The sequence below is a fragment of the Lepisosteus oculatus genome, chromosome 2 (assembly GCF_040954835.1).
Source record: "Lepisosteus oculatus isolate fLepOcu1 chromosome 2, fLepOcu1.hap2, whole genome shotgun sequence".
Taxonomy (NCBI): domain Eukaryota; kingdom Metazoa; phylum Chordata; class Actinopteri; order Semionotiformes; family Lepisosteidae; genus Lepisosteus; species Lepisosteus oculatus.
In genome coordinates, this window is record NC_090697.1 from 22,703,337 (window position 1) to 22,716,534 (window position 13,198).

Genomic DNA, 13,198 nt, shown 5'->3' on the forward strand with positions numbered 1-13,198 from the left:
TGTACTACATTACAGACTACTCTTAAACACACTCTGTCTACCAAAAATGCCTCTTGCACAGCAGTTAGAGGAAAAAAAGGAAGCACCACAGGTTATAGGATGTGTTTTGATTTAATATTAGAGAAAGAATACAGATTTCCTGTGGATGTGTTAATTTCTCAGAACCACATTTTTTTCCCTGAATACAGCTCCTGAGCAGTTTTCACAGAATCTCTTAATTATAACAGTGTACAGCTCATGTTCATACTAGAATTATAAAAATAGAAATATTACTTTTAATAGGGGCACCAGGTTTAATAGGCCAAGCAGAAAAACAATGAAAAAGTCTGAAGATTTGCAGTATTAGTTTAAAGGGTGCTCACACAATATGCATGACACTCTAGTCTATGTCGCTCTGCATTGAGTAGGTTGCAGACAAAAGTAGACCTCCTAAATATAGTAGCCTTGAAGGCTAATTAATAGAATATTTTATGCATGTGTATGATAAATAGTTCAGAACAGGTCTCTTACTGTTGTATTTTTAAAAGAGAAGAGCTAAGTAAGTCACATCCATGTTTCAGCCAATCTACAGCACAATGTTCTGCAATCTCAGTAAACTTCTTCCTGTGCCTGGTTTTTATTGTCATTAATCAAGAGTCATTGTTTGCTGTTGGCTCCGGACAATAAATCTGTAGGACTATCTTGTCAAAGACAATCATTGGTTTGAAATACAAGCTGGGCTGTGGAAAGCTAATTTATGTGTGCACGCACCTATTTAAAAATACAATTGTTATCCTTGTCGCCAATATTTCTGATAGCTGTCTAGACTTTAGATTTGTTTGCCCAGAGCTTAAAGGAATGTCCTACACTGACAGGCTAAAACAGCTGAACCCTTTCAGTCTTGAAAAGAGAAGGCAATGAGGGGACTTGAACTAAATGTGCAAAATCCTCAGAGGCATTTATAAAGACCACCCAGAGGACTTCAGCAGACATTCACTTCATCTGGCTTTATCAGACCTCTACCAAAAAATGAAAGGACAAGAGTGAAATCTAAGGGGAAGTGCATTTAAAATGGAGAGGAGAAGGTATTTCTTCACAATAAAGATTGTGGAACTATCTAGCATATTGCCAAAGCCGATTCCCAGGCTTCTTTCTTTCAAGAGGCAACTGGATCAGATCCTAGAATCACACAGCTACTAGCAATTGAATATATTAGATCAGCCAATGGCCTCCTTTCATTTATAACCTTTCTTATGTTCATTCTGTTCTTCAACTAAGATGCTCAGCTGCCTGCTGCCTTGTGTGGGCCCATCTACCCAGAATCAAGGTTCCTATGCAAATAAATGACATACTAACAACAGTCAGAAAGTCAAGCCATTAAAAAGTACTGCTCCATGTGTGACAGATAGGCAGGTAGGCAACTGGGGGGAATTTCTTAAAGGGGAACACACTCCTTTATCCATGTATACCCACTGTGGTTATAATAATAATAATTGCTTTAGTTTGCTGTCCTTTTATTGTGCTCCACTTCATCTGCTCTGCACAAGAGACCTGGTGATTTCAGCCATTGAACTCTGTAGCTTTTTCAGACTGTTGCTGTTGGCCTCATGTTGGCATTTCAAATCAGCTTCCTAATTGTCAGCTGTTCAGTTTGGAAGGATAGCTTAATCTAGGCAGTGTCTTAACGACCACCTTCACCATGCTCAAAGGGATATTCAGTGTCTTTTTTAAACCTTCCCTAATCGCCTGTCTTTTAAAACTTTATCCATTGAATTCTCCATGGTCTTCATGGTTCCATCTTTGAAATTCACTACCTGACTGAAGTATCTTACACAGACACATTTGTATTTACTCTGAAATCATGTGAATCACTAGTTTTTGCACACAGACAAGGAACATTTAACCAATTGTATATCTTTCTAAGGTTATTTTGGGCACCTCAATTAATTTAGGTTCACCATAGCAAAGGGTTTGAAAAATGATACTATCTTGTCTTTTACATTTTTCTTTCATATTAGTTATCTATTTCTTTTTTGTTGTTTGTCACTTTGAATGTGTGGAGTAGGTAGTGTAGGTTGTGTATATTACAAATATTAATTGCTACTTTAAAGTATCATGACAGCAAGCTTTAAAGCAATAAAATGTGAAAACTGAGCAAGGACTCGAATACTTTCGCTAGGCATTTCACTGAAATGTCACTTTTTTATTTATTTTTTTCATTTCCAATAACCAATCCTATCCCTTCTGCTGCTTTTTTAAACTTTTGGTAAACCACAATAGTAATCTGAAAATAAAATATTTCACCGCTAATTAGTAACACAGAGAGACTTCAAAAATAATTAAAGCTTTTTATTCTATCTCTCACCCTTGTATTTTTGGTTAGCAATGAATTACGTTCATTGTCTCCTACTTATTGAAGAAAAGGATGGCCTGGCAGGAGAAAAGAGATACTGTAGCAATTTCACACACACAATTTGACCTATAGCTATATTTTAACACAATGCACCAAGCAGGTGTATATCTCTAGCAATGCAACCATCCGAAATATTTGACCTGTCAATGGGCACTGTGGATCTCCACAAAAGGAATGACAGGTCTGGTCTAGGAGGATGAAAAAGTGCCTGCTGCTTGGCTGAAACAGAGATATGGCTGGGCATGTGTGGGTGGACAGAAAAACAAGCTGCTGTAGACCTGCTATTAATCTGCCTGCCCACATGTTAATGGCTGAAAATAACAGAAATACAAATGGGTACACATTAAATCCTGGGGATACGTTTATCACATTCACTTTGGGCCTGCCAGCGCTTTGTATTCATTAGTAGCATACTGCAATCTCCATCCAGGCTGGCAAAAAAAGTTACCTTAAAAGCTCCACTAAACACTCCAGTATGACATCATACTGGGCAGAGTGGTGGCTCTAGGCCTGTGGCTGGAAGGTTGCTGGTTCAAATCCCACAGCTGGCAGAGGAATCCTACTCTGTTGGGCTCCTAAGCAAGGCCCTTAACCCCAACTGCTCTAGGGGTACCGTACAATGGCAGACCCTGCGCTCTGACCACAAGCTTCTCTCCCTATCTGTGTGTCTCATGGAGAGCAAGCTGGGGTATTTGAAAAGATAATTCCTAATGCAAGAAATTGTAAAGGGTTAATAAAGTGATGTTATTATTATTATCAGATGTATTCATCCCAAAAAATTGTTTTGATAAGAAGGAAAGTAATTGTATGGCCATTTTTGTTTTTGCCTAACAGCAGGTGAAGAATATTAATGGATCCAGTCCATAACTCTTACTGTAGAGCAAAGCCTAAAACAACCTATTGATAGGCTTCAGATTGTTAAACAGCAAATTAAAACGGTTTTATGGCCTAGGGATGATGCCCTCATGTATTTTGTAATATCATTCTTTCAGTTGTCCAACCTTGGTAGCTAAATGCTCATATCAGTAAAATAAAAATAATATATCACTCTTAGTATTCATAGTAGTAGTAATATGGGGTAATATAGTGGTGATATAGTAGAAATAAGGGAATGTCTGTCAATATTAATTAAAATATCATCTAGTTAAGAAACATATACAAGTTAATTGCCCATCTCCAAAAGAAATGTAAAACTAAAGTGTTTTGTTTTGTTTTTCAGTTCACAACAACATGAAAGTAATACCCTTTGTCAGGAGCTGTATGTTCTTAATCTTTCTCTATCTGGCTATCTATCTAGCTGGTGGCTTTCAGAGGGTAAACACAGTGAGGCAGGAGACTAATGGGGAAATCAGAAGAAAGGCAGCTTGTACGAAAGAAACTAACTACGGTAGATACTGTATACTGGACTTAGGCTGGGTAGTTCAGACAGCACAGGACAGCCTTGCATTAAATATGTCCGGCAGATACTGTAGCAAAATTAGTTAGAAGAGAGGGTTAATTTGTATGACTTGTCCTGAAATTAAATGTAAAGTATGTGTCAAAAAGATTTGTATAGACTGATAAATTTATTGGAATCGCTATATGTGGCTTTTATGAATCAATGGGACAATGGGACAAACCTACGCTTTATATAAACCCAGATGAGCTTTTAGGAATCACCTTGTTATGTTGTTATTTTGCCTTTTAAAAACTGTCCTGCAGGTCTTGAGTCCTTGGCTGACATCATTTAGCACCAAAGGCATGCTTATTCAAAAAGCTGTGGTTGTCAGAAAGAAATGATCCATGCATTACAGCAATATTTCTATAATGCCTACCTGGGATCCCTCAACAAACTGCTGCATGAGACCATCAGCTCAGTGCAACAAATTCCTCACATGCAAGGAATCCATTCCGTCTTTATTCTGTTTGTGACATTTATGGTATTTATTTTTGGTATAATGAAACACAGGCGTTTCTTTTTTTAATCAAAACAAGACGTTAAGAAACCAAGACGTTCTGTAAATCTGATTTTTCTCTTTTAATGTTTTATTAAAATATCAGTTCAAATATTTAGAATACCTTAACTTTGCACCTCTCACAAATTCTAGCATCTGTATTATTTTTATAATGTCTATAATATTTTTTCACATTTTTCAAAAGGAAATACTTTCAATCTAACACGCATGTTAACTACAGTATAGTACAAGTAACGACTGTCGGTTTAAATCTTTTTACTTTTTCTTTTTATACTTTTAGATTTATTGAAGTCATGTGATGATGTTTATAATAAAAACAAAGTCGCTTCTACTTAAACTAAGAATAACGTGGATATATACTGTATGATAAACTATATATTTAGTGATGCACAATATCTGAGCAAATTCGTTATAATAATTTTTCAAATGAAACACTCTTACTCCCTATTCATAGGCTTATTTATGTTCGATTCAAAACAGGCGTATTGTGAGTTTTCAATCGCCATGATCATGGAATACACCTGAAAGGTCTCAAATTGCTGATAAAAGTGGAACATTGGGGATACGTACTTGTAGTGATAGAAAATACGTGTTTTAAGTTTCAGTCTTCTGTTTGTATAGGAGCAGAAATCTGAAAACGAGTACATTTATTCTTACGTTTTCATTTGTTAAAAAAGAAGATACGTGTCTATCTTAATGTATAGAATAAATGATTTAATCTTTCTCAATACTTACAAGAAAACGTTACAATTTAAGAACATGAGATTTACTTCTGCAGTGTCAAACCATCTTTGTACGTGTTTCACATAACCTACTAACATTTGAATTCCACTTTTAAAGGGGTTCTTCAACCTTTTCATTTCTTTTGTCTTGCAATCGAACTAAGACATGCGATATAAGAAGATATACTTAACACAGAAGGTAACGCACGAGAGAATAATGCAGATTGGGTGATACAGTAATTTGGAGCTAAAAGTTAAAATTATAAATATGACAGTCCATAAATAAAATTACAATACCGTGTTAAATGAGAAACACGCATCGGACGGCGATACAGTTTAGCGTTAACTGAAATAAATCAATTTGTTTTCAAATAACTATAGTATCACCATTCAGAGATCTATTCACAGTCTTACAAAATGCTGCTCCAACCAGTAGACCAAGATGTACTGTAATCATATTTCCAATGTAACATGAAGTGGTGAAAAATACAGTTTGAATTTAGTCCTCTATAATTAATTCGAGTATTATCCATATTAACAAAGTACAGGCTACGACAGCGGTTATTATTAGTCATGGATATTTTTTAGTAATTCGGGTATTGCTACTACGTAGGGTTAAAAATGAAAGATAAATGTGAACATCTCCCGTCGGACGTACTGTATTTAAACACGGCAAAGAGGAGATAAAATAAAAAAATCCAGTTCTAGGAAAAGGACACTACACAGAACTTTACAGTTTTGCGAAAAGATTGTAACCTTTGGTAAGCATGATACTGCTGTTTGTTAAACTACGTTTCCTTTTATTTTTAATGCATTCCCATTTACGAAAATCGATTCTGATACGTTTCATTATATTATTTCGATAAATATCCTACGAATTGTACACTACGTAGATATTCATGCAAAATGCATAACTGCTCAAAAAACACACATCATGACAGAAAATCTTATTTTGGAATAGCTATGCGCACTGTTTTCCATGTTCTTTTAAGATGAGTGTATTTCAGTCCTAAGCGCCTAAATTCCATCGCCGTTTGAACCCTTACATTGCACAAGACGTCCCGGTCTTTGAAAAACAAATCGAAAATCTTAAAGCCAGTTATTTACAGCTTTGGAGTCTTGTCCTATAGTTCGAGTCTGATAACAGCGGGATGTAAGTGTCGCTATGTGACATTTTCAGGTTGCTCTCCAGCGACGCAGTGGTACTGCTCGGTTTCCCGGTTTCCCTGGTAGCCTTGCCAGCGTGTAGCTCCATGAGGTCGAGCTCATGCTTGGCCGCGGTCTCCAGCACTCTCTGTTTGTTATAGTAGATGACAAAGTTATTTATAATGGGGTGAATGGGCAACGCGATTGCGATCACCCCACACAGGAAACTTATGGCGGCATTGCATCTGCCCAGGGTGGTCTTAGGGTAGATGTCACCGTAGCCCACAGTGGTCATGGTAATTATGGCCCACCAGAAAGACTGCGGGATGCTCTTGAAAAGCGTCTCGGGGTGACTCTGTTCCATGGTATACCCCAGGGCTGAGAAGACGAAGATCCCCACTGCCAGGTACATCAGCAGCAGACCCAGCTCTTTAAAGCTCCGTTTCAGGGCGTAGGTGAGGGTTTGGAGTCCAGAAGAGTGCCGTGCTAGTTTAAAAATGCGGGCGATCCTCATGATGCGGAGAGCCTGTACAGCTTGCTGAACGTTGGTCAGTTCCATCATCTTGTTTCCAAGGTGGGTTAGGGTTAAACTGACGTAGAACGGCATGATGGCTAGAAAGTCAACAATGTTCATGAACGACAGGGCGAAGTGCAGCTTATTTGGCGATGATATTAAGCGGAGAATATATTCAATGGTGAACCACCCTATGCAGGCGGTCTCGATGGAGTCTAAAGTGGGGTGTTCCACATGGTTGCCCTCCGCGTCTTCGATTTGCAAGTCCGGGATGGTCCCCATACACATGACCACTGAGGAAATCAAGATGAAAAAGAAAGACACGATAGCAATCACGCGCGCTGGCAAGGAGGACTCCGGCTTCTCCATGAATTTCCACAGAAACTTTTGGCACTTTTGCCAGCGGGTAGCGGAGGGATCCCCTTCCAAATCGTCCAGTATCAATTTAACTCTGCCAGCAATTTCTTCCAGTTCTTCCCTTTTCTCACTCAAATTGCTTTTACAGCACTCATCCAGGAAGCTTGGGTCGATTTTCCAAAACTCCATTTCGTTTAGGAAGCAGATGGGACAAATTCCCTTTTTCATATGGATTTCCCCAAAATAATAAACGTCTATGATACATTTGAAAGCGTCCGGGTCCCGGTCAAAATAAAATTCCCCTTTACCTGGGTCGTAGTCATCGCACAAGGAGAAAATAGCATCATAACCCCCAGAGGAGCAGTTCACCAGTTCCGCTAGCCTGGTCCCCGGGTAGCGATTAAGAACATCCCCATAGAGAACTTGCCGTACTCCCCCGATGTTAACAATGATTTCTGTCTCCTCACTCGTTTCCGAACCATTACAGTCAGCATATCTCATTTTGGGCATCCCCCACATCTTTCCTTCTCAATGTGGTCGAGCAGACTTTCAAAACATTGCCAGTGTTTTAAATGTGGGGTCACCTTCTCATGTGCTGAAATAATAATAAAAAAGTCCTCCAAGTGTTCCGAACTGCGCTACAGGAATCCAAAATAAAGGTCCGAAGCAGTGCTGCAGAAATCAAGCGTTTGGTGAAAGAAAACGCGCACAGATAACAGCGATTAGTTAAGCACTTGAAGAAAAGCGCAACAGTGGCGCGCACAGGGCGTACAGAACATCTTTATGGAAAGCGACCGTGAAAAATAACAGGTCTCCCTTCCTTTGGCTTGTTTTATACACAGAGCACACTAAGTGCCGAAAGTGGAGTTTCCTTCGCTGGTTGGGGTATTTATCGAGGTGTGCAGCTCGCGCGTCACAGCCATAAATCCTGAAAACAATTAATGAAAAGTGAAGTAATCGACAGGTCTTGGCGAAATGGGAAAGCGTTTATTCTCTAATGGGTAGCTGCATATTAAATCTAGTACATTTTTTTTTTGCTGATCATGACAGCATTTCAAAAAGTGCGCTTAACAAAATATTTCAAATAAAATCAAATAAAGCATAATGTGTGTATATAACACTGGGTTTTACTAGAAACTCAAACATTAGAAAAAGAAGATGTAGTCAAACTTTGCTTATTTCAAAACTAAAAGTTTAATATCGTTAAGATTAAATCTTCACGTTGCAATATGCCCTGTGACGACTTTCTCAAATTTGCAAATGTATTCTGAGAAAGACGGTATTATTATAAAGTATTTTTTTAAATATAATCAGAACTACGCATCGAACAGTAGATGCTGCAGTTAGTGATCGTTTTTAAGCATTGCGTCTTTTAATATCATTGCTCTTTGCGTGGTTTAAAAATGAAAGCAGTCTTTTCCTAAAATGTAACGTTGAACTTGCTCCCTCTAGTGAAGGCTTAGAGACACTGAGAATCTTAATACAGCACAAATTCTTAGAACGCCCAAAACAGTTTCGTCTTTTACATGTGTTTAATAAACTGGGTGACAATGTATCAAGTGTTACAGAACTTACACAAGTTACAATTACCTGTTTGTTAAATAAAATGTCGGTACCAACTTATACAGTTGGATTGTGCATTAAAGCTACTGTAAAGTACTTTGGTCAAGGGAATAGCAGTAGTGTCCCCATCTGGTCACTTAAAGACATACCCTCAAACGAGTATAGCGTCCTAACTCCTGCTTTACACTACTACACAAACATAAAAGTTTAAACGTTTTTCTTGACATTTTGACAAAAAAATATTTTATCACCAGAGTTAAAAAAGTCACAAGCAGCCAAAAATATTTGTTGGCAAAGGTAAACCTTGGCATTGTCTCAGTATTGTTTGAAGGGCTTTTATTAAACCCCATCAGTGGATACTGTATACAACATGGTTACTTACTCATCACGATTTCCAGCAGTTTTTTATTGCGATTGCAAGCCCTGGAACAAGAGACTTTCTGCATTCAAATGATCTTCTTCACTCTAGAATGCAGATTCCTTTGTCACTTCAATGTGGAGAAGAGGAAGAATAATTGTTTGTAAGAAGTTAATGATTATGAAAAATTAGAGAAAGGACATACTCTCTTCAGTAATGTTATGTGTGTTTAAAATTGTAATTTTAAACACACATAATAACATTTAATTGTGTAACTATACAAAATACAATATCTAGGAGCTATGCCAGATCTTGTAGTCTGTATGGTGAGACCAGACTTTCTTCAAGTGGACACAAATGTACTGGAGAGTCACGGTTACACCAAACAGACAAAGAATGCAAACCATACTGTATAAATATAAATAAAATTGAAAATGTGGCAATTCTAGGCTTAATCCAGGCATTTTGACATGTCTGATTGGATAAATTAATACACGGTTTCTTTCTCTTCCATACAAATTTTAAAATTCTAGAATACAGTCTATCCCAAAAGCCTAAGAGGAATGATAAATAATTCTGAAAACCATTCCATATGAAACACCTGCTGGCAACCTGTGTTTACACTTTTAAAGGCTCTGCATATTCATGTCATATAATAATGTGACACTACTGTAGCATTCTGTGCTTACGTCTTGTTACAGCTTTATTTTCTGGCCCTGCATTCATATTTCGCTTCTACAGTTTCATCAATCAATAATAAGGAAAATCAATGATTTACTTAATTAACCTATGGGTCCGTCCCTTCCATTTAGAAAAAAAGACATCGATCTTGTCAGAGCTCAGAAGCTAAGCAATAATACAAAATGTCTTCCTTCTAAACTGAATCAGGTGATTTAGACTGAAGTCAACCTGCCAGAATAAGGAAAGATTTCATCCTTGAATATTTCTGTACCAGAGAAGGATCCTCTTGAGAGATTCATATGTTTTAGCCACACTGTCTGTTGCTTTAACAGCTTTCCTTTGTCAGATAGGGATTTTACTGCACCTGAGGCGATGGTGTACCCTGAAGCACTGGATTTTTTTCACTTTCCCTGTTGACTTTAGTATAACAGTGGAATGATAGGAAGATGTTCCGGTCTCACACAGCATATCTGTGTCTTAATAAATGTCCCCACCTATGGCCATATACTGTATATAGGAATATAAGAAAGGTTACAAATGACAGGAGGTCATCTAGATTGTTTGGTAGTTAGTGGTTAATTGACCGAAAGCACAAAAGCCAGATGTTTCTTGGAAAAAAAAAACAGGGTTTTGTCTTCAAGAGTATGGCTCTCAGGTAAAAATCACGGACCATCCAGCTGTTCTTTGCAAATCTGATCATTCCTCACCCCCCCATGCATGTTGTAGTTTAGTACTTAATGTCCATTTAATGCCCATCCCAAAGCTGTAGATGACATGGCTGAGCTGCACAACAGCACCCTCACAATCATTTGCATTTGGATTGCATGGCCCCTTGAAAAATTCTCTGTGTCTCTTCTATCCCTCTCTCTCTTTGCTATATCCAGCTACTATGATCTATTAAAGATACTGATTATGAGCACCTATAGAGGGACACAGACCTCACTGTTCATCAACTGGCTTGAAAGCAGCATCAATAGGACACTAAGCAAGTCATTATTTCAGCAGGATCATTGTTTTTCTTTAACATTATCAAGAGCAACAGTGGCGGCACAGGGGTACAGTGGTTAGTATTGCTGCCTTGCAGTGCTGGGGCCCTGGCTTCAATTCTGGGCCTCAGGTGCTATCTGTATGATATTTTCATGTTCTCCACATGAATTTCTACTGAAATAAAAAACACACTGGTAGATTACTAGGCGACATGGAAAACTGGCCTTGGTGTGAGTGTGTGTATCTGTGTATTTGTCCTGTGTTGGACTGGCATTCTGTTCAGGGTGTATCAAAGGATGGATGGATTATTGAGAGTAGTCAAACTAATCTTAGACAACTTTTCTAAATCTTCAACAACACGTTAGAGCCAAACATGGAATCTGTATTGTTCTGCCTTGAAATAGGCAGAACATACCTAAAAAAGCAATAAATAATTATACCACCTCCTACCTCAAAGACTTGCTAAACAATAGATCTCCACTCTTTGAATTCTGGCTTACTCTGTGTCCCAAAATCAAGACATCATACACTGTGATCCACCTAAACCTAAACTGTGGAATTTTCTAAGACTTTACACACTTCCCCACATTTTATCTGCTTAATTTGAAGAAAATGCTTCCATACTTATTGGGTGGTGCATCTCCATGCAGCATGACAAGGGCCCAAACACATGAACAATGCAACCAAGATGATAATCAGGGAAAAAAAGGAGGAATTTCTTATATTGACTACATCAATTGCCTGATTTATATCCAGTTGACCGTGCATTTTACAGCTTGAAAGAAGAAAAACTGAAGTCAGAACACCACAAGAATAGACAAGAATTCAAAATAGCTGAAGCAAAGCTCCTCAGATGATTACACAAAACGTTTTGTGAGCTCATTGGGGTTGCAGAATCCAGATGGTGATTGTCTTAAGTGAATGTGCCTGAGAGGTAGAGAGAGGTGGTTTTGCAAGAAGGCCGCCATCTTGGCTCAAACCCGAGGCGCAATGGTGTGGTCTTGAGCCAAGATGGCCACCTGTTCATTAGGAAAACCTGCAGAATGCAATGAGGCACACAGCTGGTCTGCATCTGCCGGCCCCTGTGGGGGTGAAGTGTGTAGTTGAGGAACTAGGATAGCCAGCTGAGCCAGAGAGGGCTGACTGGAGGCATTGGCACCTGGAGGAGAGGGGAACCGCCTGGCAAGGCAGCAGTGTACCTTCTCCCCACAGCAGCGAGAGAAAGAGGAGTCTAGATGGCACAGCTTGAGACAGGTGTCTCAGATTGCAAAAGAGTGAGGGAGAAGCATTTCTGACTGAAGCTCTGTCAGGGACAAAAGTTTGTGCTGGAGAGTCATCTGGTGGTGAATATGAGTGAGGTCTAGAGTTGAGTAGTGATGTTACAGAAGAGAAGGAGAACTAGGCGCCATGGAGCACATAGTGTTGAAAACTCTGCTGCCGGGTGTGTGATGATGGAATAAAAGAGTAATGATTCATGAGCTGAGTGTGAAAGAGATCGCCGAGAGCAGCACAGAAGGAAGAGGACCATGCCGCCTTTCCTGAGAGATAAGTAAGAACAAGGATCTCAGATAGGGTCTGAAAGAACAGACCACTTAAAATACAAACAACTGAGGTGACAATGTTGGGATGGTGGAGGTATGCGTTCTTCAGAGTTTGTCACAGCGTCCCTTATCACAGGTACTTATGACTTGAAAGTTCTGTGTTGAACAGAACATATATTTACTTCATATTATCAAATGTATGCACAGAATTACTCAAAAATAAAATTAATATTATATTGAATTTACAATCCTTTTTAATCTCTTGATCACAAAAACAAATTTCTTAATTTTAAAAGTTTTGCCTTTGCTATCCGTACATGTTTGGAAGGCACTGTAAATAAATACACAATTATTATGGGGAATAATTTAACAGTTTAAGTAAATGTGTTTTTGAAGCCACTAAGGATCAAGGATAGTGACCGTCAAGTCCCTGATGAGAATGTATCTTTTCCCTAAGAGGAGAAAAGTTCATCTACAATTAAGATTGAGCAAATCTGGCGACTACCCTGAGGTCTGGGGTAGACTGAAGTCCATGCAGACAAAACAATTGCCAGGACGCATGCTGGAAGATACTGACTTGACAGCTAATTAACATGCTGTTCAGATTGCGACATCTTCTGCTCTGCATTGATGCTTTATTACTCATTGTTTCAAAAGTCACTCTATTCTACTCCACCAAAAACCCAGTGTCTCCAAATTAAGAAAATATGGGAATGATATCTTATTAATTATAAATACCAATAAAGGTGACACAGAGACCATGGCAACTTTAACAAGTAATTTGGATGAAATCCTCATATCACTTAACTATGAGAAACCCAACAGACTAGACAGGGTAAATTGCTGAAAACTCATTTGTAACCTTATGTCCTAATATTGTAAAACGTAGTCGGGCTCCATCCTGTAAAAAGAAAACATTAGATGAAGTGGCGACTGACAATGTGCAGAGCTCCTGCGGTTTAAGTGACAAGATCATAGAAAG

General features: G+C 38.5%; 1 protein-coding gene across 1 annotated transcript; it reads right to left on the reverse strand.

The window, feature by feature from the left end:
* Nucleotides 1-5,040: 5,040 nt before the first annotated feature.
* On the reverse strand, nucleotides 5,041-7,927 carry kcnf1b (potassium voltage-gated channel, subfamily F, member 1b). Its single transcript, XM_006626046.3, has one exon. The coding sequence runs from the start codon at nucleotides 7,603-7,605 to the stop codon at nucleotides 6,169-6,171; it is 1,437 nt and encodes a 478-aa protein (XP_006626109.2). The 5' UTR covers nucleotides 7,606-7,927; the 3' UTR covers nucleotides 5,041-6,168.
* Nucleotides 7,928-13,198: the final 5,271 nt, after the last annotated feature.

Excerpts from the sequence above, each read along its gene's own strand:
- kcnf1b (XM_006626046.3), bottom strand. The coding sequence starts at position 7,605 with ATGTGGGGGATGCCCAAAATGAGATATGCTGACTGTAATGGTTCGGAA.